Here is a 22,884-nt window from a genome sequence, read left to right as displayed (position 1 = left end):
TACACACATATCATCCACTATTTTATAGGTATTTGAGCAAAAAGAAAAGGAATAATATTTTTATTTAAAAGTCATCATATAAATACACAGAATTTGTTTTGTGAATAATTGACCTAACTCTTATGTGATATTTTCCTGTATGATTCTTTTGGGATTTGTTGTATTTATGCAGCTCAAACACATTTTACAAATCAAGTCTGTTTTAAAGATAGTTTCAAAAACAATCTTCAAGCCAGGGGAGATGTTAAGTATCTTTGAATAAGCCTATCACTTCCTGATGATGATGGAGACTGTGAGGTTGGTGATTTCGGTAAGAAAACTACCCAGCAGAGGACAGAAGGGCCAAGCAGAAGGGAAACCCTCCTCACAGTTCTTAGTGCACGTTGCTCAGACAGCCATCAGATGCATTTAACACAAGTCTGATGTTATATGTCCCAAGCCCAGAGCACAGTCGAATGCCCCATCATAGCTAGCCATAGCTGTCAGCCAGGAGCCAGCAATTAATAGTGAGTTCAGAGCCAAGTCATAAAGCCCCCAGTCCAGCAGCCTAAAGCCATTCAGGGGAAGAGCAAAGAGTCTTACAAATTCTCAGGACACCTGAAAAGCACCAATGAGTTACAGAGAAGCAGAATGCTGTGCAGAGGCCAAGGGCAGGGGGGGGGGGGGGGTAGCATTGAGAAACAAATACATTACAGTTACTATATATGGAGTGGAGAAATAGATCTGAATTTTGGAAAGTCATAAGTAGAATGAATAAAGTTTAGTTCAACAGTTGTTGAACCCTGTATGTATTACTAATTTTGATTCTTGTCTTCATATTAAGAAATATTGACCAAGCAAGGCAGTCATCATGATTTTTTGTTGTTGTTGTTGTTGTTGATCTTAAATTTTTTAAATTACCTTTCTTTTTTCCTTCCTTCCTTCCTTCCTTCCTTCCTTCCTTCCTTCCTTCCTTCCTTCCTTCCTCCCTCCCTCTCTCCCTCCCTTTCTTCCTTTCTTTCTATTGCAGGGAGGTTGTATGCTTGTCATGACCCACATATGGAAGTCAGAGGACAGTTTGCAGGAACTGGTTCTCTCCTTCCACCATGTTGGCCTAAGCCTCAAACTGTGGCCATCAGGAATGGCAGCAAGCTCCTTTACCCACTGAGCCATCTTGCCAGTCCTTAAATATTTTTAAATTACTATTTTGTTTTATTAATTGAAAATGATTATACATTTAGAAGGCACAATATGATATGATACATGCATACATTATGTACTTGTTTTTTTAACCTGTTTTTCTATTTTTTTAAAAAAAAGAAATATACTAGCTTTTATTGAAGTGGTTTTAAAGAGCTTTTAATACATTCCACTGGAGACTTAGGATAATCAACTACTACTTATAGGAATAATTCAGCTAGCTGCAAAAGTAATTCATAGACAGTTCTGTTTTGTGGGAAAATTGTATGTGCTGGCAAGAAAGAGATTCTTTAACTTCTTTGAAAATGGATGAAGGCTTTAGTATGGGGCTCATCTCATTTTCCTGAATGAAATGAAAAGATCATGTTTATGGGGTGATTTGAGTAAACATGGCAAGCTCAATATTTCGACTTCAAGTCATTTTATTTGAAAAAAAATTGGGGTTATCTCACTGGTCAAATTAAATGGATGATTATCAAATTTATACTAGTTTTAAAAAATTCCTATAAGAGTACCAGAAATTCAAGGTTATCCTTACTGAGTTTGCAGCCAGCCTGAGCTACATGAGACCCTGTCTCAAAAATGGTGATGATGATGATGGTAGTGGTGGCATTGATGTTGAAGAAGAGGAGGAGGAGGAGGAGGAGGAGGAGGAGGAGGAGGATAGTAATAGTAATGTTTTGATATTAAGTAACAAATCTTTACAAGTAGGCAGTTGCTAATTTCCCAAAAGATACCCTAACCCTATTGAACTGTGATTTAAAGTCCAGATGTAATAAGACAGCACTTTCCTTGCTATTCCCCATTCCCCATTCTGCAAACTCTTCAAATTAAAACTACAGTATTAAGCCGGGCCTGGTGGTGCACGCCTTTTATCCCAGCACTTGGGAGGCAGAGACAGGCGGATCTCTGTGAGTTCAAGTCCAGCCTAGTCTACATAGTGAGTTCCAGGACAGCTGGGGCTACAGGGAGACCCTGTCTCAAAAAGACAAAAAAAAAAAAAAAAAAAAAAAAAACAAAACAAAACAAAACAAAAAAAACTTACAGTGTTAAAGCCTTGGAAAGTTCTTTCTTTCCTTCTTGGAAAGGAATTGTTTTAAGCTTCATGTTTTCTCTTTCTGTTTTTAATTTCTGTTATACATTTTATATGAGCAGAAATGTAAGCTCCCTGTGGCTGAACCCCCCATTTTCCTTGGTTTTTGTGCAGGCACCAGGGCAACCTTGTAACGGTGTTCTCCAGGCAGCATATGCGGTGGCTGTGGGAAATGGGTGGAAGAAAGCCCTTCTGGATAGGCAAGTATCTGCACTCCACCAAGCAGGCAGCAAGCACACAAACAGCATAGAGCCAACGCTGGCCACGCCCTTCCCTTGCCCAAGTGATTGTAACTTACAATAGCATATAATGGTTAGATGGTTATTCAAGTAAAACTCATCTTAAGGCCTGTGGTATAACTTGGTGATGGAGCACATGCTCAGTGTGTACCAGACCCTGAGCTCAGTCCCTAGCACTGAAAAATAAAGACCATCTTGAACCTTTTAACAAAATACTTTCATTTGTACACAGTTATTCCAAAGAAGTAACTAGGGATGTAGTCGGATTGGCAGAGAACCCTATGGAATGACATTTCTAAACTTTTAAAATTTAGAACTGTCTATAAATAGGGTAAGTTAAAGTATAACTTTAAGGGCTAAGTGAAGAAATATTTACTATTTAGTGCTACCGTAAGATGTTATCTAGTAAAGGAATATCAAAAATATCTTATGTATATATACATTAATTGTTCAACAGTTATATATTATATATATTATTATATATAAGATGTATAGGACATTGTACTTGTGACCATTTACTAAGTGAAAAGGCAGAGTTCACACCATATGAAGTATGGAGTAATTTAGAATAAAAAAGTGTTTTATATATAATATACATACATGCATATATATAAAGAGAGAGTTGTAGGCTAACGTTGGAAATTACCTCTAGTCAAGAATTATAGTACTTGGAATTTTATTCTTGATTTTTGGAGTTTTTAATATTTTCTATAATTTTGACAGTAATAGCAAATCTTTTCAAGTCATTTCAGAAGCAGAATTTTCAGGGTACATCACAATCAGTGAGTCCACAGCCTCAACACAGAGACGTTGCATTTGGGGTAATTATATGCAAGACGTCAGAATATGCTGTTATGGGAAACTCCTATGTCACATTTCCCCCTTTTTATTTCTTTTATCAGAGTGGGAGAGAAGGTTTCTTTAAGCATATGTTACAGAAGCTTTACAACATTAAAGGGTAATTTTTAGAGATTGCCAGTGAGAGTAAAGAGAGGAAAGCTGATTTTTATTCAAATCATAGCAGATTGAAACATTTTAAATTTCAGACTAAGAATAATATATCATAAACTATTTTCAAATATAAAAACCAAGGCATTTAAAGAAAGGGAATGACAACAATGTGCAACAAATGTGTGCTTCCCCCGGTAGGAGTTTTGTGGGTAAGTGGCAGGGATACAGTAGATTAGATTGCTAGGTTTTATATGGGATATTGCTTTTAATCTGCAACTTCTTTATACCTATTCCTTAGATGAGAAAACTAAAATTCAGAGAGGAGTAACTTACAAAAAGGACAGAATCTGCTTGGTTCCATGACAGTTCTGACTGGCGGCCTGTTGTAGGACCAAATTCTGTTCTTTGTTATAGAACTGGGGCCCACATTTGGTTAAGAAAACTGCTTAGAACAATAAAATAGGCTGGCCCTGGTGGCACAAACCTGTGATTCCAATTATTGGAAGGCTGAAGTAGAAGGATCATGAGTTCAAGGCTAGCTTGGGCAACTTAATGGAACCATGCTCAAAAAGTAAAAAATAAATAAATAAGGGGGAGAGGAATATAGCTCAGTCTTAGAGCACTTGCCTAGCCTGTGTACAGAAATCAGTTCAATCCCCGTGACTGCAGACAGAAATAGAGCAAATGAAAAGCAGAACTGAAAAAGAAAAAGAAGAGGCCAGCCATGTTATCAAAGTTTAAACGCACTAAAATCATTTGTCCTTGGCTCACATTAGGTTTAAAGAACCAAGTGCACTCTGGCCACTGGGAGTGGATTGGGGGTGAACCTGTCTCATTCACCAACTGGAAGAAAGGGGCCCCCCAACGTTCAAAGCCTGGAAAGAACTGTGTTTTGGTTCAAAAACGAGGAAAATGGCAACTAAAAAACTGTAACAAGGGCAAAGCTCACAATTTTGTGTGCTCAAGGAAACTCTAAATGTAACCTGAGACTTCTCACGTATTTATTTACAAGATTTATGAATGTTGCTCAGTAGAAAACACATTGTTGTGACGACCTGGGAACACATTTGTGATTCTATCAGGTAAAAGTGGGATCTAGATTAGTAGTTCCAGGAAGATTGGTAGGTGAATAATCCTTACAAAGTGAGATATAATTTCTGTATCTCAATACTTTCCTAAATAAATGCCTGCAGCATTGTAAGGTCTAAGATTTGTTATTCCCGAAGAATCATACTCTTTCTCAGGCCAACTCTCAGGCAGTACCAGTTTCCATGGTCCTTGGATTTTTTTGTGTGTTGTTCCTGTTACCTCTAATGAGTCAGTTCAGAAATAATAGTATTGCAGGTGCTCCTACCACTGAGTTTAAGTGAAGTTAACTCCACTGATGAACCAAGGTTGAATGCCGACAGTTGGTTTATACCTTTGCACGCCTTTAAATGTGAAATCTAAAATTGGAGGCTGTGGGTAGACAGGAGAGCTCTCTCTAGATGAAAGAATCCTGTAGATAGACTGCATAGGTCTAGTTCAGGTGAGAGTCCAGGGACCCACCTGTCCTTGACAGACTACAACTCATGAAGCATAACTTATGTTCCAACATGAATGTGGCATTGCTGTGCTAATAACTGGGTTCCCCTCCCTTCCAGTGTCATATGAGGTCTGAACTAGCGATATCTTCATCTACATTTGCTCTACTGACTAGTGTTTTTCATAGGCATTTGGGGTAATGGAAAATAAATCCTGCTTTCTCGGCAGCATCCCCATAAACTACACTGAATAAAGAAAAATAATACTGAAAACAGAATCCCTGAAAACCCTCAGTCTCAAAACGGATTTTGATATGACTTTGAGCCTTTAAGTCTTTAAAATTTGCAGAAACACTATGCTAGCTAGATTCTGTAATGGAAAGGTATCTTAGTAATTTTATAAGCTCAGTTGCATAACACATTTTCATAGCAATGAAGCATGCTGTATCTCTCTCAACAATCCCTTCTGGAATCAAGGTTTAATTATAGGAAATTAGTACTTCATTTTTTAAAAGCTTATTAAAAATTTTCCTCTTCTCATAAGCACCAAAAAATACAGTTGTGCCAAATGTAGCTTGTTATATGAGCACCAATGTAACTTTAGAATTAAAATGAGGTTTTCAAGTAGACTAGAACTTTGGGGCAGACTTTAAAAAAATAATAATACCTTGAGTGTTATAGACACTAAAAGTGACTTAAGAAAGTTTTTTCAGTTTCTGAATATAAAACATGACAGGCTTGCTTCATTTCTGCTCGTTTATCAAAGTTTTGGTTAATAGAAAATTTTACCTAGAGCAGTTAGGATAAGACTCAGACATTCTGTCTCTTATTTAAATCTTAGTGTAATCCACAGTCAGGCACTCTTGCTTCACAGGTCTGGGGTAGGTTATAGACAGTACAATGCATGGGCCTGTGAAATATAAGCATCCTTCAGTATTTAGACAAAACATGCCAAACCCTTCCTCCACTCTGGCTCCAGCCAAGTTCCGCATAATCCACTGGTTTCTGTGCTGTGCATGGGTGAGTGGGCTTCAGAGTAAAGGAAAGAAAGTGAAGTCCTAGAAGGAAAGTACAAGTTCAGAAAGTCAGGCATTTACCCTAAAACTGTATAACCTGCTTATTGCTGAAAATATAGACCTATACCAACCGTGCACAACTAGGTTGGCATGGTAGATTCATTACATTTTTCTGCAATAAAAATGGCATAACTGTAATTACAGTGTTTGGCATAATGGTTCCATTTTTATAACAATTAGACTATTTCAAAATATTCCTGATCGTGAATGCATTAATCAAATTGAAAAATCAGGTCTAGGTAATTGAAAGAACATACAAATTCAGGCAGTCTTGATGCTGGGCATGACATGACTGTCACAGTTGGGTAGGAAGGGTTGGGGGTGAGGGCAGCTAGGAAGAAGAGCATCAGGAGGTAAGGCCTTACAGTCCCCCAACTTCTCCTCCAACTTGAATACCTACTCAGGAATTCCTCCGTATGCAAGCACATGCATGCAGCTCCATTGTGTATGACTTTGCAGAAGCTTCTGAATTTTAGTCTTCAAAAAACACATAATATATGCTTATTAAAGATAAATCTTTAAGTCTAGTGTGGTAATCATTTCCTTTTCTTCCCAGGAGTGGTAAAAACAAACTGGGTAACATTTATTCATATTTCTAGTTTTTCTAGTTTTTGTTTATTTTTAATACAGCCAAAATATGCACATATTTGATGAATTCTGTGATTCTATGTAATTTCAACCACCAGCTGGTGCTAATTTCTGCAACAAAGTGGCATCCTAAATGTACTGTATCTAGCATTGTGTCAAAATTAATAAAATAAACATTTCTAGTTTTCAGATATTGTGGTTTCAGTTTTTAACATTTTATGTTTTCATGTGGAACATGGATATTTTATTTATGTTACTTTATTTTCTTTGTCAAGGGTCTCACTACACAACCCAGGCCAGCGCTGAACACAAGATCCTCCTGCTTCAGCCTCCTAAGAGCTGAGAGTACAGGTGTGTGCCACCATGCCCAACCCCACATAAGTTTGTGTCTTAACAAGTCACTTAACCTATTGTAAGAAGAAATGTATAAGAAAACTGAACATGTCTTTTTAAATTTTTATTGGACTGGATGTGGTGGAACACGCCTTTAATCCCAGTACGTGGAGGCAGAGGCAGACAGATCTCTGTGAGTTCAAGGCCAGCCTGGTCTATATAATGAGTTCCAGAACAGCTGGGGCTACAGGGAGACCCTGTCTCAAAAAGACCAAAATATTTTTTATTGGTTAGGCTAGCTTTTAGCTACTAACTTCCATGAATCCATATACTGTTTATTCAACAGATAGTGAATATAGAGTGTCAACTCTGTAGCTGGCATCATTCTGCATTCTAGGATCTCATCGTGAATGGAAAAAGAAAGCAAAAAAAGCACAGCACATACATGGAAATTCCGAAGAGTTTTTAATCCTTGAGCTTTCGATCAGGAAGGAAGTTGTGGTGATCATAGCATCCCTTTTCAGAATTGGAGGGAAGCACACTCAGATGCAAACTCAAGCTTACTTTTGTTGTATTTCTGTCCTGAGTACGAAACGTGTGCTCTCTACCTAAGCTTATCATCAAGGCAAAGAATCATTAATAACATTTGCTCCAAATTCATGTCTCCACAGTGGAACTGGGAACTAAGATTTTTTAATATAATTACTTCATTTCATGACATCCGCTCCCCACCACCACCAGAATGTGTCTCTACCATGAATTCCTGGAGCAACTGAAATTAAAGAGAGATCTTTGCTATCACCTTACCTGATACCCCCATTTTAGAACAGAGAATACTGAGGTCCTCACAAGTCACAGTGTGAGAAAAGCAGCACTCGGACATGGTGACTTAGAAATGGTAGGTAGCAGGCTGGGGCCATAGCTCAGTCAGTAAAGTGCTTTCTCTGCAAGCCTGAAGACCTGAGTTGAGTCACCAGCACCCATGTAAAATTCTGGGCATGGTGGTTCATGTTGGTAATCCCAGTGCTGGGAGGTGGAGACAGGAAGATCCCTGAGGCTCACTGGTCGGCCTGCCTAGTGTAATTAGCAAGACCCAGGTCCCAGGGACAGACTCTGTCTCAAAAAGCAAGGTGAAAATCTTCTGAGAAACAACACCTGACATTGACTTACCTCCATGTGTATATACACCTTCACAACATTTCACAAACACACACACACACACACACACACACACACACACTCACATACACTAAATAATAGGCAGAATCTCCTCCTATTCCCATAGTTAGTATTATTCAGGTGGCTTTATTATATTCTAGTATAAAGTGTCTCTGAATAGTAGGTATGATATAATCATGAAAGACACATCCTAACCATACATTATATAAGTATATTTATATGAAATGCCCAGAATAGGTGAATCTTTAAACACAAAGCAGCAAGGGGTTGCCAGGGTTGGAGGAATTGGGAGATTGAGACTAACTACCACAGGTGCAGGGCTTCTTTTTGAGGGGATGGAAATATTCTGGGATTAGGTAGTGGTGATAGTTATACAATATAGTGAATATACTAAAAACTGTTGGAGTTTTATCATTTTTGAGGTGTTAGAAATTAAACCCAGGCAAGCACTCTGTCACTGGGCTATATCCTCAGCCCCAAAGAAAGTATTTTAAGTTGGTCAATTTCATACTGTGAAACATAGCTCAATAAAAAGGTATTATGAACAGTCTCCATGTAAAATTCATTTCCAAAATCTATAAATGGAATACTGCACTTGAGGTGTGCTTATCTGACTCATCCAAGCTACAACTTGCAGTTTTTTTCCTGATGAGCACCAAGATTTTTGTTTACTTTTTTTGTGTCATTGGTTGAGGGGCAAGAGAATCCTGAATTTGACACATATTTTAATTTACCATGCTGCCTTATTGTTGATCTTCCTCTCTGTTCTCTCCATCAATCACCAGAAAGAACAGCTACTAATGGAAGAGTGTGTCTGGATGTCTGTAATGTTCAGAACACCATGGTTTTCTTGAAATTAATTTTACAAGCCTTTAGAGTAGGATCATGCAGGAAATGAATATACTATCCCCATAACTTATACATATAACTGTTCGTTTTGAACAGTTTTTATGGGCCTTCGTTACATTCTGCTAGGCAATAAAGTTTAGTTTATCTTAAGACAGGAACAAAAATCAACCAACACTTCCATTAAAGGCCTCATGGTAACCTGCAACACTTTTCCAAGCCATGACGCATGAGTTCACCTGGTGCTCCTGTCTCCACCTCTATTTTTGCTTTCCAAAGGCAATCATTCTCAACTTGCTCTACAGAAAAACAATGTTCAGACCTAACTATATGCTGCCTATAAGAAGCATGCTTTTAATACAAATGCACAAATCCATTAAAAGTAGATGAATGGAAAAAGATATGACAACCTAAACCCAGTCAAAGTTGGAGTCTCTATATTAATGTCAGACTGGATAAATTTTGGAGCAAGGATTATTGCTAAGGATGAAGAAGGTTGCTCATAATGTTTAGGGATCAATCACTAGGAGAAGCTCATAATCCAAAGCATATATGCATTTAGTAACAAAGTTAGAGTACTTGAAGCAAAAGCTGATAGGAAAAAGAAATATATGAATCTTTACACATAGTCAGAAATGTCAACGGCCCTTTCTCAAAAGATAGAAAAGCAATGAGAAAATCAGGAAAGGGCAGAATCGTGGATCTTGCTGGCCACATTAGCAAACTGAGATTTATAAAACACTTTCTCCATGGTATCAGAACGTGTTTTCCTTCTTTTTCTTTAAATTATTTTTATTTTATGTGTATGAGTGTATTGCCTGCATGTGTGTGAGTGCACCCATGTCGTGCAATGCTGCAAAGGTCAGAAGAGGGCTTCAGATTCCCCTGGAACTGGAGTCAAGGACGGTTCATAACTGCCATATGGGTTCTGGGACTCGAACCCTGGAGGAACAGGAACAAGAGCAGTCAGTACTCTTAACAGCTGAGCCCCCAGAATGTGTTTTCAAGTCACATCACAGTTTACTGGGGCAGAAAAAATTGTGGAATCTAAAAAACAAGTCTGTGTGTATTATTTCAAGCTACACAGAATAGTCTCTAAATACAATAGAATTAAATTAGGAATCAATAACAAAAATATTTCTGGAAGCTCTCCAAGTGGTTGCACATAAATTACACACATCTTTAATATGTAGGTCATAGAAGAAATCAATGAAGAAATTAAGACATATTTTGATTTCTGTAAAAATGGAAACATCAAAATTTGTGGAAATGCCATTAAGGCAGTGCTTAGGGGAAATTTTATAATAGTAAATGCTTACATTAGAAAGGAAGAAAGATAGTCACTCAATAATATCACTTCTACCTTCAAAAGAAGAAATAGAACAAGGCAGAAGTTAGGAATTAATAAATATCATAAGCCGGGCATGGTGGCACATGCCTTTAATCCCAGCACTTGGGAGGCAGAGGCAGGTGGATCTCTGAGATTGAAGCCAGCATGGACTACTTAGTTCTAGGCCCGCTGGGGCTGCAGGGAGACCCTGTCTCAGACCAACCAACCAATCAATAATAAATAAATACTAAAGTGTATTGGGATTGTCACAAAGGCAGAGGTGGGATTTCAAGTTCAAGACTGGCTTGGACTGTGTAATAAAACAATGTCTCAAGGGGCTGGAGAGATGGCTCAGTGGTTAAGAACACTGGTTGTACTTGCAGAAGACCCAGGTTTGAATCCCAGTACCCATATGGCAGCTAACAACTGTCCGAAACTCCAGTTCCAGGAGATCCAACAGACTGTTCTGTCCTCTGCAGGCATTGCACAGCATGGGTGAACTTACCTATTCACAGGCAATACACTCATACACATAAAATAAAAATAATAAGTAAAATATTTTTTAAAGAAACATGTCTCAAAAAGGCTTAGTGGTAGAGGGCTTCCCTAGCATATAAAAGGTCCTGGATTCAGTCCTCAGCACCACAAGGAAAACATTGAAGAATAGAGAATAACAGAGAAACTAGTACTGGTTATTTGGGAATATATTGCATACATGTATGGGTAGGCCTCTAGCCAGACTAGAAAACAAAGACCCAGATTACTAACGCCAGAAATGAGCCATGTAGTTCATCTACAGTCTGTAGCTGTTCTTCCAAAAACAGGGACCGTCATGAGCAGCTTAGTTGCGTAAATCCAACAATTTAAATGACATGAATGAATTCTTTGAACACAAAAACTACTAAAGTTCAATAAAAAATAAAAAAATCCTTTAACAATGAAAGAAATTGAATTTGTGTTTAAAATGTTCTCATCTATTTTATGTCAAAAGCTCCTTTGTTTTATTCCATTGTAAAGACCGCCATAATTTGTCTCCTTGTTCACACAGTAATGGACATGTAGGCAACCTGCTTATAGTTTGGACCATTCCAAATACAGCTGCCATGAACATTCATGTGTAAGTCTTTGGTGGGTATCATGATATCTTTTCTCACATAAATACCTACAAGTGCAGCAGCTAAGTCATATAGTACGTGTTTCCGTTTTTTAGATACCTCAGAATTGTTTCACAAAGTAGTTGTACCGCTTTATATTTCCAGCAGAAGAGCATGAGTACCCCAGCTTCCCCATGTCTTTGCCAACACTTTGGTATGGTGATCTTTTTTGATGAAGTGTGTAGTGCTATCACATTGCGGGTCTAATTTACATTTTCCTGGTGAGTAATGGTTTTAACCATATTTTCATGTTTTCATACTTGCCACCCATATATCTTCTTTGGTGAAATATCTATTCAAATACCCTCCCCATTAAAATGTTTTATTATTCATGGGCAGGGAGTTGTGAGGGGAGGGTGCAGATAGAGGAGGGGATCTGAATAAAATGATTAAAATATATTGTAAGAAATTTTCAAAAATTCAATAAAAGAAAAGAAAAGGAATCTTATTATTGAGTCTTATTCTGCACATAGTAAAGTTCTTTCTTCCAGTCCATTCCTTGGCTTGTTCAGTCCATGGCTTGCCTTTCAACAGTGTCTTAGTCAAGATGTATCATCCATTGTCTATGTTGCTAAGTTTGAATTGGTAAGACTTTGTTTAGAAGTTTTGTCTGTATATATGAGGGACTTTGCATGCATGTGTGTGTCTGTGTGTGTGTGCGTGTGTATGTGTGTGTGTGTGTGTGTGTGTGTGTGTGTGTTTTACAACAGGGTTGCAGGGAACACAGGCACAGAGATGACCTTGAACTCCTGGTCCTCCTGTTTTTGCCTCTCAAAGGTTGGGATTAGAGGTGAACACCAGCACACCTAACATTCTTTTTTTCTTTAAGCAACTTTATTGACACTTTTTACAATTGATAAATAACACCCTACACATAACTTGTGCAATTTGGTAGATTTGGCATATAAATGTTTATGACACTTATTATAATCAAGATAGTGGACACATCTGTCTCTCAAAACTCTTCTGTGGCCCTTTGTACTCTCCCCTTTTCTTCCTAGCTTCCCATTTCCAGGTAACACCTGATTTACTTTCTGTCACCAAAGATGAGCTTATATCTTTCAGAATTTTCCAAAAATATATCACATACACACTATGTACTATTTTTGTCATTATTTTTCACTTAGCATGATTATTCTCAGAATCATACCAGTGCCTAACTGCAGCAGTGAGGAGGGGCTGGGGGCAGAGAACTGGAGTTTTAAGATTCTGTGTTACAAGTGAGAACTTTGTCACGTTAGGGCATTTGTGTTCAGCATGGAACTGTATTTAGACGATAATCTGGATGACTAAGAAAGCCCTTGCTTTAAGACAAGAACTGTGATACACAAATCTCATTTTAAGAAGTAAAAGAAGGGACAGTGTTTCACATGGCATAAGATTGCTTGCCATGCTTGTGGATTAGACAAGGGTGGAAGCTATTTTCTAAGCTCTGGAGCCTCATTCCTGACATTTCCTTTTTCGATCAGCATTTAAGAGCATGCTTGTTGCATGTACTAAGGAGGATTGTGCTTTAGGTCATATTCTAACCAACACTCATCCAAATGGCGCTAAGTGAAAGGAGAAGTGGTTGGGTGTATGTGTAAGTCAGGAAGGATTCAGGGCAGAGGCTAGTAACAGGAAAGTCCTGTAGGGAGGGAAAGGCTCCCAGTAAATATTTCCACACAGCCAACTGCCTTCCTACCCAGCAGAATCCAGGTCATTCTAGCAACAAGATGCAAATAAAGGCTTCTTAGGGTTTCACATTAAGTGAAGCGGAACTTTTTGCAAATGTATCTTGGCCTGCCCAATTTTATGGCCAGCCTGCGCCCAGCCCCAGGCAGCAAGGAAGCCTAACCTGGGACATTCGCTGCACTTTTCCATTTTATTGTCACAGTGTTTTATAGTTTGTCTCCTGCCACCTTGTTACTTAATTCCCACACCTAGAGGGGAAGTGTGTAATAGTTTAATATTTCTGTTACAGATACGTAAGATTGTATTTCTGCATAGTGCTGCCAAGACAGTCAGGCCAACTTTTATTTATAGAGGGTAGAAAATATAAATCTGTCTAAAATCTTTCATGAAATGAAGGTTTTAATGTTTTCAAAGAGTTGATTTTGGTGTCTACTCTTGGAGAGCCTCGGAGAAGGGTTGTCAATACAAGGCGTCATTGTTTTAGGTTTCTTATCCACGATTTGCCCCCCAACTTCCCTCTCTGTTGGCAACTTCTCCCTGCATTCTGTCCTACACTTGGCCCTGAGTCAGCTGAAAGCTTTGCAAGTTGATTTTCCATTCCCATCTGAATTTCAGCTTAGCTGTGGAACTGTTTTCCATGTGTTTTTAATCATTTGTCCATGTGTTATGAGCTTATAGGGACAATATGGTTCCCCCAAGCTGCCTGCATTGTATAAGCAGAAACTGGCAAGGTGGCTGGGAGGGGAACAGTTTTCAGACAGCCGCCCCCCGTGCTCATTCATCTCTGTTGGTGATATACCACCTCCGTCTTCCAAATGGAGACAACAATTGACAAGCTGCCTAGCTGTACCTGGCAGGCAAGTCTTACTCCTGCGGGAGCTACCTTTCTTAGGAGTGTCACCATCATTCCAGGGAGAGTTGTCTGGGAACTGTGGCAATGTGACAGAGTTCAGATACCGGCTGTGAAATGCAGCCAGCTTGGGAAATAAAGAATGGTTTACTCTGAATCCTTCCAGATTCAGTGGAAATCTGATTTTAAAATAAAGTCTAAGCACAGAGAATTAAGGATAAGTCCTCTAAGACAAAGAGATACCTCTTAGAAAGTAAAGCACAGCAAACCTTGTGCCAGAAGTTTCCATCAACATTGGTGTTAGATTTTGGAGGTTAAAATAAACATTCACTAACCTAACTGTACAGCGAGGGGCCAGGGATTGGGGGAAAATGCATTCAGCAAAATATCTGTGCTCAGAGTTGCTTAACCATGCAGCAAACAGTTCCTGCCTATGATCAGTCATCACTCCGTGGTCAGGAGATACACATGGACCCTAATTAAGCTCAGCTCAAGCAATCATTAAATAACTGAAAAAAGAAGGAATCTAGTCCCTCTTGGTGACGCATATCTGTAATACCCGTGATCCTAGGAGTTGGAGGCTGGCCTGGGCTCCACAGACAATTGCCTTTCTCCACACTAGCAGCTGGCTGGGCTGCTGTTAGGGCTTAAGGCCTCCAGGCTCTCACAGCTTCACACCCTCTGGGCTCTTCATTTCTTTCCCCATTCCCTTTAGTACTGATTTGGTAAGAAATGAATTAAGTGTTGCAGAGTTCAGAAAGGCAGAAGTGACCTACAGAGGAAATTTTTAAAGGAGTAAAGGCAGACTTTGGTGGGTGGGTATGTGAATAGATACAGATAGAAAAGTTGGGTTTGAATAAATCTTCCCAACACTGAGCTGTGAATGACAACGTGGAAGGTCGAAGCCTGAAAGCTTTATGAATTTGGGAGATATTTTGAAGGAATTTGCGGCAACCCAACACTATGAAAATGCCAATGGAGGCACAGTAGCTATTCAATGAAATAGGCTGGGGGGGGGGCAGTTCTCAGAGCACCAGGAAAGTGAGGTCACAGTGAGAAACTCAGCTGGTGGTTTGTCTTTCTCTGTATAAGAAGGGGTAGAGGCATTTGCTGAAATTTAGCAGAGGTCAGAGCACTCAAAGGGCTGAGGTAACTGAATTTTGAGTTTATATGATTAGAGTTTATAATAAGAGTCCTGGCAGAGTTGTGACAAAGATAATTTGCTCAGAATCAGTTTTTCCCATTTTCTCACTATCTCTAGCAGCATTCCAGAATGCAGACATGGACCCAAGACAGGTGGACGGCTTTATGTCTCCAGGGTTGGAACTTACTAGATGGGGCTGGAGGAACAACGGGCAGAGAGTGGGGAATAGTATAGAGCTCTAAGGGATGAGCCATGCAGCCCAAGCAGGCTATAAGAGGAAGTCAACACCAGAGAACTCACAGCTACGAGTTGATGACCTCATCCACTCATTTTAAAACAATATATTCAAGCATTTACAATGTGAAAGGAAGCTTCAGCCTGAGATGTCAACAGAACAATCTAGTTGATCTTTTTCAGACTCTCGAGAAGACACAGATGTTCTACAAATGTTGACACAAACATTATTTGGTTAGAACGGGGGGGGGGGCGGCAGGGGGGGCTAATACTACAACAGGGAGAAAGTAGGGATAGATGCTGCAGGGACAACTGACTGGGAACTGAAATGCTAGAACCAGATATGGGAGAAGAGACCAGTTGGAGTAGAGGCTATCCCATTTCAGACTTGAACAGGCGTCTATGTGATACCAATGGCATGTTATCAGTATGACAAGTTCGCATCCATCCCTGTGGACACTGAAGTCACCTAGAATGATGGTAGGTTTGTGAGTGAAAAGAAAGGCCATAAACTAGATGAGGAAGACAGGCAGGCAATGTTGTGGTGATGTTTGGGGACAGAGTGAGTGCAGGCAACATGCTGACTTAGATCTAGTGTTTCCGGCTGCAAGTCCAGAGTTCTTTGCATTTACATTATTCAGCTTAGTGAGCAGTTTTCTGCTGGATGGAAAGCAACTGGGCAAGTTTAGGGATGAAGAAGGAGCAGAACCTAGGTGTTAGGTGTAGCCTCAGTGAAGGTATTCTGGGCTGGCTTACTCGTGGTATGGGTGGATTGGCTGATGGGAGACGGGGCGCATGGCCAGGGCTGCCTCACCTTGGCCTACTGCTCAGATTTTCAGAAACAATCTCTATTCTTGGTAAGGAGGTGATCAGACACATGTGTTGTCACTCAACACAGTAATAGATACATACTCTTTTGCAAAACCAACCTCCCCCCCCCGAAAAAAACCATTTCCCAATAGTGTGCGGATACCATAACAAAAAGCACCATACCACAAACTACAACCAAAATAATAGAACTTGGGCATTGGCACCCATCAGTGGAAATGGAGAGGGGTGTAAAACTGTTACGCTGTTTGGTATATTTGGTATCAGTGTGCTCTATTGGCTATGCATTTTAGCCTTCTCAGGTAACAGTTAAGATTGATCATGGCAGGAACAGGCAGCCAGCGAGGGGAGGGGGTCAGGGAAAGTGTGGGACTTCTCTGTATTTAAATCTGATTACTTATACTCAAGATTTAAAAGATAGTTGTATATAATGTCTTTTGTACTTCTTTGTGTTCTACAAATAGTTATTGAATAAAATGAACAGTCCACTGGGTCTTTGGCTTTTGAATCTGCTTGAAAGTTCCTGAGTAGTAAAAGAACAGTGTCTGGTGAAATTTTCCTTGTATTTTGAATAAACTAGACTCTTGCTACAGACTGTAAAATCCACCAGCCACAGACCAAGAGTTCCTTATCACTGATCCTAGGAACTCGCACAGTATTGGTATTCGAGTATATAGGGTATGAATAAATGAATGGATGAGTGAATGAATGAGCTCAGAGCATGGAACAGCATTGGAGAATGAGGTGCTTCATAATGCATGCTTTCCATAAAAAAGGCCAGTGATGGCAGAAAGTGTTTAATAAGTTACCAAAATAAATTCCTGATAAAATGATTTAAAGGAAAACTACTTTCTCTACGCCTTTGCTTGTTGTTTAAAAATAATTTTAAAAAGGTTGGTGAGATGGCTCAGAGGCCTGGCACTTGTCAAGCCTCACAACCCAAATTTGATCCCTGGGACCCTCATGGTGGAAGGAAAGAATGTACCCCCACTCCCACAAGCTGTCCTCTGACCATGTGTGTGTGTGTGTGTGTGTGTGTGTGCACCTCCTCCCCATGCTAAATGTGATTTTAAAAAAGTTAAATAGTGGCTGGAGAGATGGCTCAGCGATTAAGAGTGCTGGCTGCTCTTGCAGGGGACTAGAGTTTAATACCCAGCTCCTATATGGTGGCTAACAACTGTCTGTAACTCAGGTTCTAGGTAATCCAACCCCCTCTTCTGACCTCTGTGGGCATTGCACACATGCAGGCTATACACTCATACACAAAAAATAAACATAATTTTTTAAAATTAAATAAAGGAAAAAGATTCTACCGTCTTTTGAGTTTCTAAAACTCACCTAACCTCTCATGAAACTGCTCCATCCTGTTCTGAGGAAACATAGTTTTGAGGCAATGACATGTAGCCCTAATAGATTTCTCCCACAGAGCCATCCTCCTGAATTCCCTTACCCTTGTCCTGCTTAACTCTCATGCCTATTCCCAGTCTCAACGCTGCCTCTTACCTTTTGTTGATTTTTTTTAAAATTATCTATTTAATAACCACATGATTACAAGAAGCATTTCATTAAAACAGCATTGACATATTCAATAACAATTTCCAGAGATAAGATGCATCTCTTTCAAAATTGGCTATAAATTTTTAGGTTTACAGTTGAATTAATACAGTTATACAATATTGTACTCAGTAGAAACCCTATAAGACATAAAATTGAATGAGGTTTTAACCTTTAAAAAAGATCTCCATTTCATTATTAAAATACACTTTCATACAGAAAAATTCATTTTTAATACAACTAACAAATGTTTGCACATGTGTCTCTAATCTCTCTATATCTAATTATTACTAGTCACAGTCAGTTACTTTCTGAGATCCTTGGCACCTGAGCATGGCTATAAAGTTATCAGGTAGATTTCAATGGTAATTTTTTTCAGATCTACTAATTAACATGAAGCAAAGTTTTATGCTTTCTCCTCAAATATAACTCATTTTTTATTGATTGATTTTGTGTGTGTATATTTCATGCAGAACATCCCACACAATCTTATGCATCTATATACCCACATCCCAAGTAACACCCTCCCACGCCCCCACCCCTGCTGAAGCCCATATACTCTGTCATCCCTGTCACTGTCCACTGTGTTGTCAGTGCCCCCAGCTGTTCCCCAGTGCTAGTCCATCTGCTGAATCTAGTCAGCCTATCTAAAGTTCCTTGTTTTAGGAAGATCAGCTCTTCCTCATCTAGCAGCAAGCTGTTGCCAATATTCCTTTAGATAAGATTGGGGTTTGATGTTCATTTTCCCAGCCCTATGCTGGGTTACTGTCTTGGAGTCTCTTGGGCCACCCTGGACAACAACTCAAAGGAACGTATCTCCTGTCTGGCATTGTTACTTGTTATGTAGCCTTTAGCTATACACATGGACTCTTAAAGAATTATGTTGATCCCTTTAATCTTTGGTTATACTTTCCTTTTGGGTATTTAAGACCATGAAGTTGGCCCAGATAAACCAATTTATTTTTACTCTTAAGGTCATTTGAGGATCTGTTCCTCAGGGGTCACATGGGCTTGGGAGGAGCCCCTGGCTCTTTTCCTTTACAAATTCCATCTATGTGAAGATCAGTCAAAGGTCCTGCTCGACCATGGATGGCTTCACTTGGAATCATGGAGGAAATGTTACCTTTGTGTTGACCCTCCTCTTTATAGACTGGACACTGGCTCACATCTGTCTGGTGGGATCTCCATGGCCTGCTTGATCAAGAGGACAGGAGACTCACCACAGTTACAGGACATTTTGAGAGATGCTCCATAGTCCCCTGGAACTTAGTCGACCTTGGAGGGCAAGGAGCAAAAACTGTCCTTTAATTCTCTCTGACCAAATTAGCATAGGCCTCAAAGTATGTCTGTTAAATATCCAAGAAGGTTAGTTCCACCAGTCTGGTATTTTTAATTACCATGTGCTATATAGACAAAGCTTGGGCAAAGATCAAAGGTTCTCAGATAAACCTTACTAGATATGTATTATGTTCCTTGAGCTAGTTTTATGTATAATTTGTCAGTAGGTTGTTGAACTAATATGGTTCCCTCTGTTTTGCTTTGTTTTTTAATTAGCTAGACATTATTTATCTCTTGCATTGTCTAACCCTTCCACCATGGTTTCCCCATTTAAAGTGCCCCCATTTTCCCCATTTCTCCCTTAATAATACCTTTCTCCTATGGTCCCACCTCTCTTGAGCACCTTCTTTCCCTTTATCCCCAAAGTTCCCTGTATAACCCCCTCCACACACACAAATGAACCTACCATTTGACCCAGTTATACCACTCCTTGGCATATACCCAAAGAAATCCTATTGCAGAGACACTTGTACATCCATGTTTGTTGCTGCTCTTTTCACAATAGCTAAGAGATGGAAGCAACCTAGGTGTCCCTCAATTGATGAGTGGATAATGAAAATGTGGTTCATATATATGATGGAGTTTTACTCAGCAGTAAAGAAAGATGAAATCATGAAATTTGCAGGTAAATGGATGGAACTAGAAACTGTTATACTAAGTGAAGTAACACAGACTCAGAAAAACAAACGACATATGTTCTCCCTCATATGTGGATCCTAGCACCAAATCTTTATCAGTGAGAATATATCCAGTTATAACTATAGGACCCAGGATAATGGAAAGGAACCAGGGAAGTAAAGGAAAAGAAAGATGAAAGAAAACAATAGGAAACAGGCGTTAGTAAGGGAGATATGCACCTTTTGCTGATTTGACTTGGGCTTTCAGGAAAGAATTAGCTTCTGCCTAACCAAAGAGCACTATGCGTCTTTCCAATTTCCTTCCGAGACTCTGAGAACAGAGTTCTCTCTCAGAGGCAGTGTGAGGCCCTTCACACTTTCTGAGTGGTTGACTTTCAAAGCTCTTACCATTTGTGTTGTGACACTGACATAAAGAAACATATTTTATGTAGGTGTCTTCATGAAGTGCTCTCGGGGTACTGGACAACTTCATCCTAAAAATCAGGTCAAGTATAAGGCACAGTCAGATCATGCTGTGCATGTGCTGTAGGCTGGAGAGAGTAACTTCTGGGCCTGGCCACTGTGGCTCACACTGCAGTTGGCTCAGGAAGTGGACTTAACCCCTTGGGTCCACTCACACTGGCTTAGGACTGTGGCAATTTTTGGCAGTTGGTAGAGAGACCACCAGCAGTTTGTGATGGGCTTGCTACACAACAGCTTCCACAGTGTCTGGAGGTCTCCTCCAGACCTGCTCCAGTTGGTTCACCCCGACTGAGGGGCAGCTAGATAGATGTGGAAGCTGAAAGCCCTTGGGGTCCACCTCACTTCTCTAAAACCTTCAAAATACTTGAGTCCTTAAGATTAGGTCACAGCATGTCACATTTAGAACTTTAGAACTGACGAGAGGATACAGTACTGAGAAAGGTGAGCCTTCCTGCCCTCATTTTCCCTGGCCCCCACATCTTTGCCCTTCATTGTGAGAGATGGGCTAGACACAGGCTTTCCTTCTACACTGTCCCACGGAAGACTTTACTTTGCCTCAGGATTTTTGCACATTTGACCAACAGGAACGGAAAGAACACCAAAAGGAATTCTCCAGTGTTTTTTTGTAATGGCATTTATAAGCACCAAAATTTGGACCCAGAAAAGGGAAAATTAAGACCAAAGAAAAATTAAAAATGGAAAACTGGCATCCCCACAGGAAATAATTAAGGCATCATTAGATTATTTAACCTGCTCGAGGACATGGACAAATTGTAATCACTTTTAGCTATTTTCCAGGATCATGATTTTTCATCTGTAAAGTAAGTCTTCTATACATTTCATTTCAGCAGAAATCCTTTCAGCTCCATCTGATGACCAGTAATTCCAGTTCCAAGCAACCTGGAGTCTCTGGGTTAGTGTTTAGTTTTGGAAAGTGCTAGATACTCTGTGATTAATAGCAGTGGAATTTTAGTCATCGAAAAACAAGGTTTCAAAGGAATACCTATTGGCTTTCATACCATATTTATGACCAGAAGACCTAATGACTGCTCTGGAAAGCACATTGCACTTAATGACCAAAGAGAACCCAGAAATTAAAATATCAGGCATTTTTAAAAATGATTTAAAAGAAATGGCAAATCTTAGTGTCCATTTGGTATGCATTCACGGCTCCTCCAGTCAGTCCCAGGAAAGGTTCTAAGTAAAACAGATGCTTGCTCATGGAATTCTAGTAAAGTGGTAGCTCACTTAAGAATAGTTTATTACTGCAGGTAAAATGAAAAGCTTTGCCTCATAGTACTCAGCAATGACTATCAGAATACAAATGCCTGGAAAAGATATTACGGTAGAGCCCTTGTGGAAAGAAAGCATCATCTTTAGTGAACGAAGAGAGGGCATGTCCAGGATACTTCTGCTACCAAAAGAAAGGAAGGTGATAACCAAGCTAAAAGGGGAACTATACGCAGATATTGTGTTGTTTCCTAATGGGAATATTGGTTTGGGTTGATCAAATAAATCCCAAGGTTTCATTTTAGTGATATATTTCTCACACAATGGCTGATTCACATGCTTATTTATCCATTTCCCTTTGATCCCTGAAGGCTTGTATTTGTCTCAGTCTTTCTTTAATCTGACCACCAATTATAATAAAATTAAGGAAGATGTGGATTCAGTAAGGTCAGGAGCCCACCCCCAGCTCCATTTCCAATGCTATCAAATCTGGTTCTTAGAGTCTTCTTTGCAAGTCTAGCTCCTTGTTTAAAGAAAGGAAAAACAAAGATAAGGTGGCTTGAGGGAGACAGTACCCTCCTCAGTTGATGAGTTATCAGCTTATGTTACACAGAATCCTGTGGAGAAATTTGTGAACAATTGGAAGAGTTTACCAGAACTGACCAGTTGTGAAATTTGGCACTCAAGTGTTTGTTTCTTAATGTGAGAGGATTAACCCTTGAATTGTGAGTCTCCCGTGTGAGGAGAAAGAAAATGTGTTCCCTTAAGTCCAATACCTATAGAGGAAAGACAGCTCTTGAAGACAAAGTTAACATCCTCTGTCTTTCCTTCTCTTTCCTTACCATCATGACATACATCTTGAGTGAATCCTCGCCCCCATCACCCCCGAGAGTGTGTGTGTGTGTGTGTGTATCTGTGTGTGTCTGTGTGTCTGCATGTCTGTGTGTCTGTGTCCTCAAGGCCCAGACTTTTGCTTAATGTATCCTTTTAGTTTTTTCTCATCTGCTTCTCTCAGAAACACATGGCGTGTCTGTTTGCGTGTCTGTTCTGTCCCAGCACAATGAAGATGCTCAGCAAATGTTAGGGGACTCTGTTTTTTCTTCTAATGACAATGAGAAAGAATCCAGACAAAGAATGAATTGTTTTGCCAGTACAGCTACCAGTAAGTCTCAAACAACAGCTAAACCATCAGCTAATGACCCCCTGGGTCCCAGCCTTTCACTCGGGCCTTCTAAAATACACAAACCCAAAGTGAAGGCAAGACACCATTAGCAACACATTATGCAAACAAACACTGGACATGTTGCTCTTCCTGGTTGCTGACCACCTGCCTCCCCATTCTACCAGGCGGGTAGCTTATATGGGGTGGCCTGTCTGCAGTCTTGCAGAGTGAGCCTGTCCCTTGGACAAGTCTAATCTCTGTCTCTGGGCCCCTGGCAGC

At 39.8% G+C, this 22,884-nt stretch overlaps 1 protein-coding gene across 7 annotated transcripts in view; it reads left to right on the top strand.

Moving 5' to 3' along the window:
• The window catches only part of Frem1 (FRAS1 related extracellular matrix 1), a 172,493-nt gene extending 165,653 nt beyond the window's left edge, over positions 1 to 6,840 (top strand). For 5 of the 7 annotated variants that reach the window (XM_029553929.1, XM_029553925.1, XM_008848839.3 and 2 more), the window contains 2 exons: positions 2,387 to 2,472; positions 4,239 to 6,840. In XM_029553929.1, coding sequence (XP_029409789.1) covers positions 2,387 to 2,472; positions 4,239 to 4,438 — 286 coding nt within the window. In that variant the 3' untranslated portion in view covers positions 4,439 to 6,840. Of the gene's footprint in view, positions 1 to 2,386; positions 2,473 to 4,238 lie in introns of those variants that run through there. The other 2 variants (XM_029553926.1, XM_029553927.1) reach the window with 2 other exon arrangements.
• The last annotated feature ends 16,044 nt before the right edge of the window (positions 6,841 to 22,884 follow it).

Source organism: Nannospalax galili, unplaced genomic scaffold (assembly GCF_000622305.1).
Source record: "Nannospalax galili isolate Female #2095 unplaced genomic scaffold, S.galili_v1.0 scaffold663, whole genome shotgun sequence".
Classification (NCBI taxonomy): domain Eukaryota; kingdom Metazoa; phylum Chordata; class Mammalia; order Rodentia; family Spalacidae; genus Nannospalax; species Nannospalax galili.
This window is presented reverse-complemented; position numbering and strand designations above follow the sequence as displayed.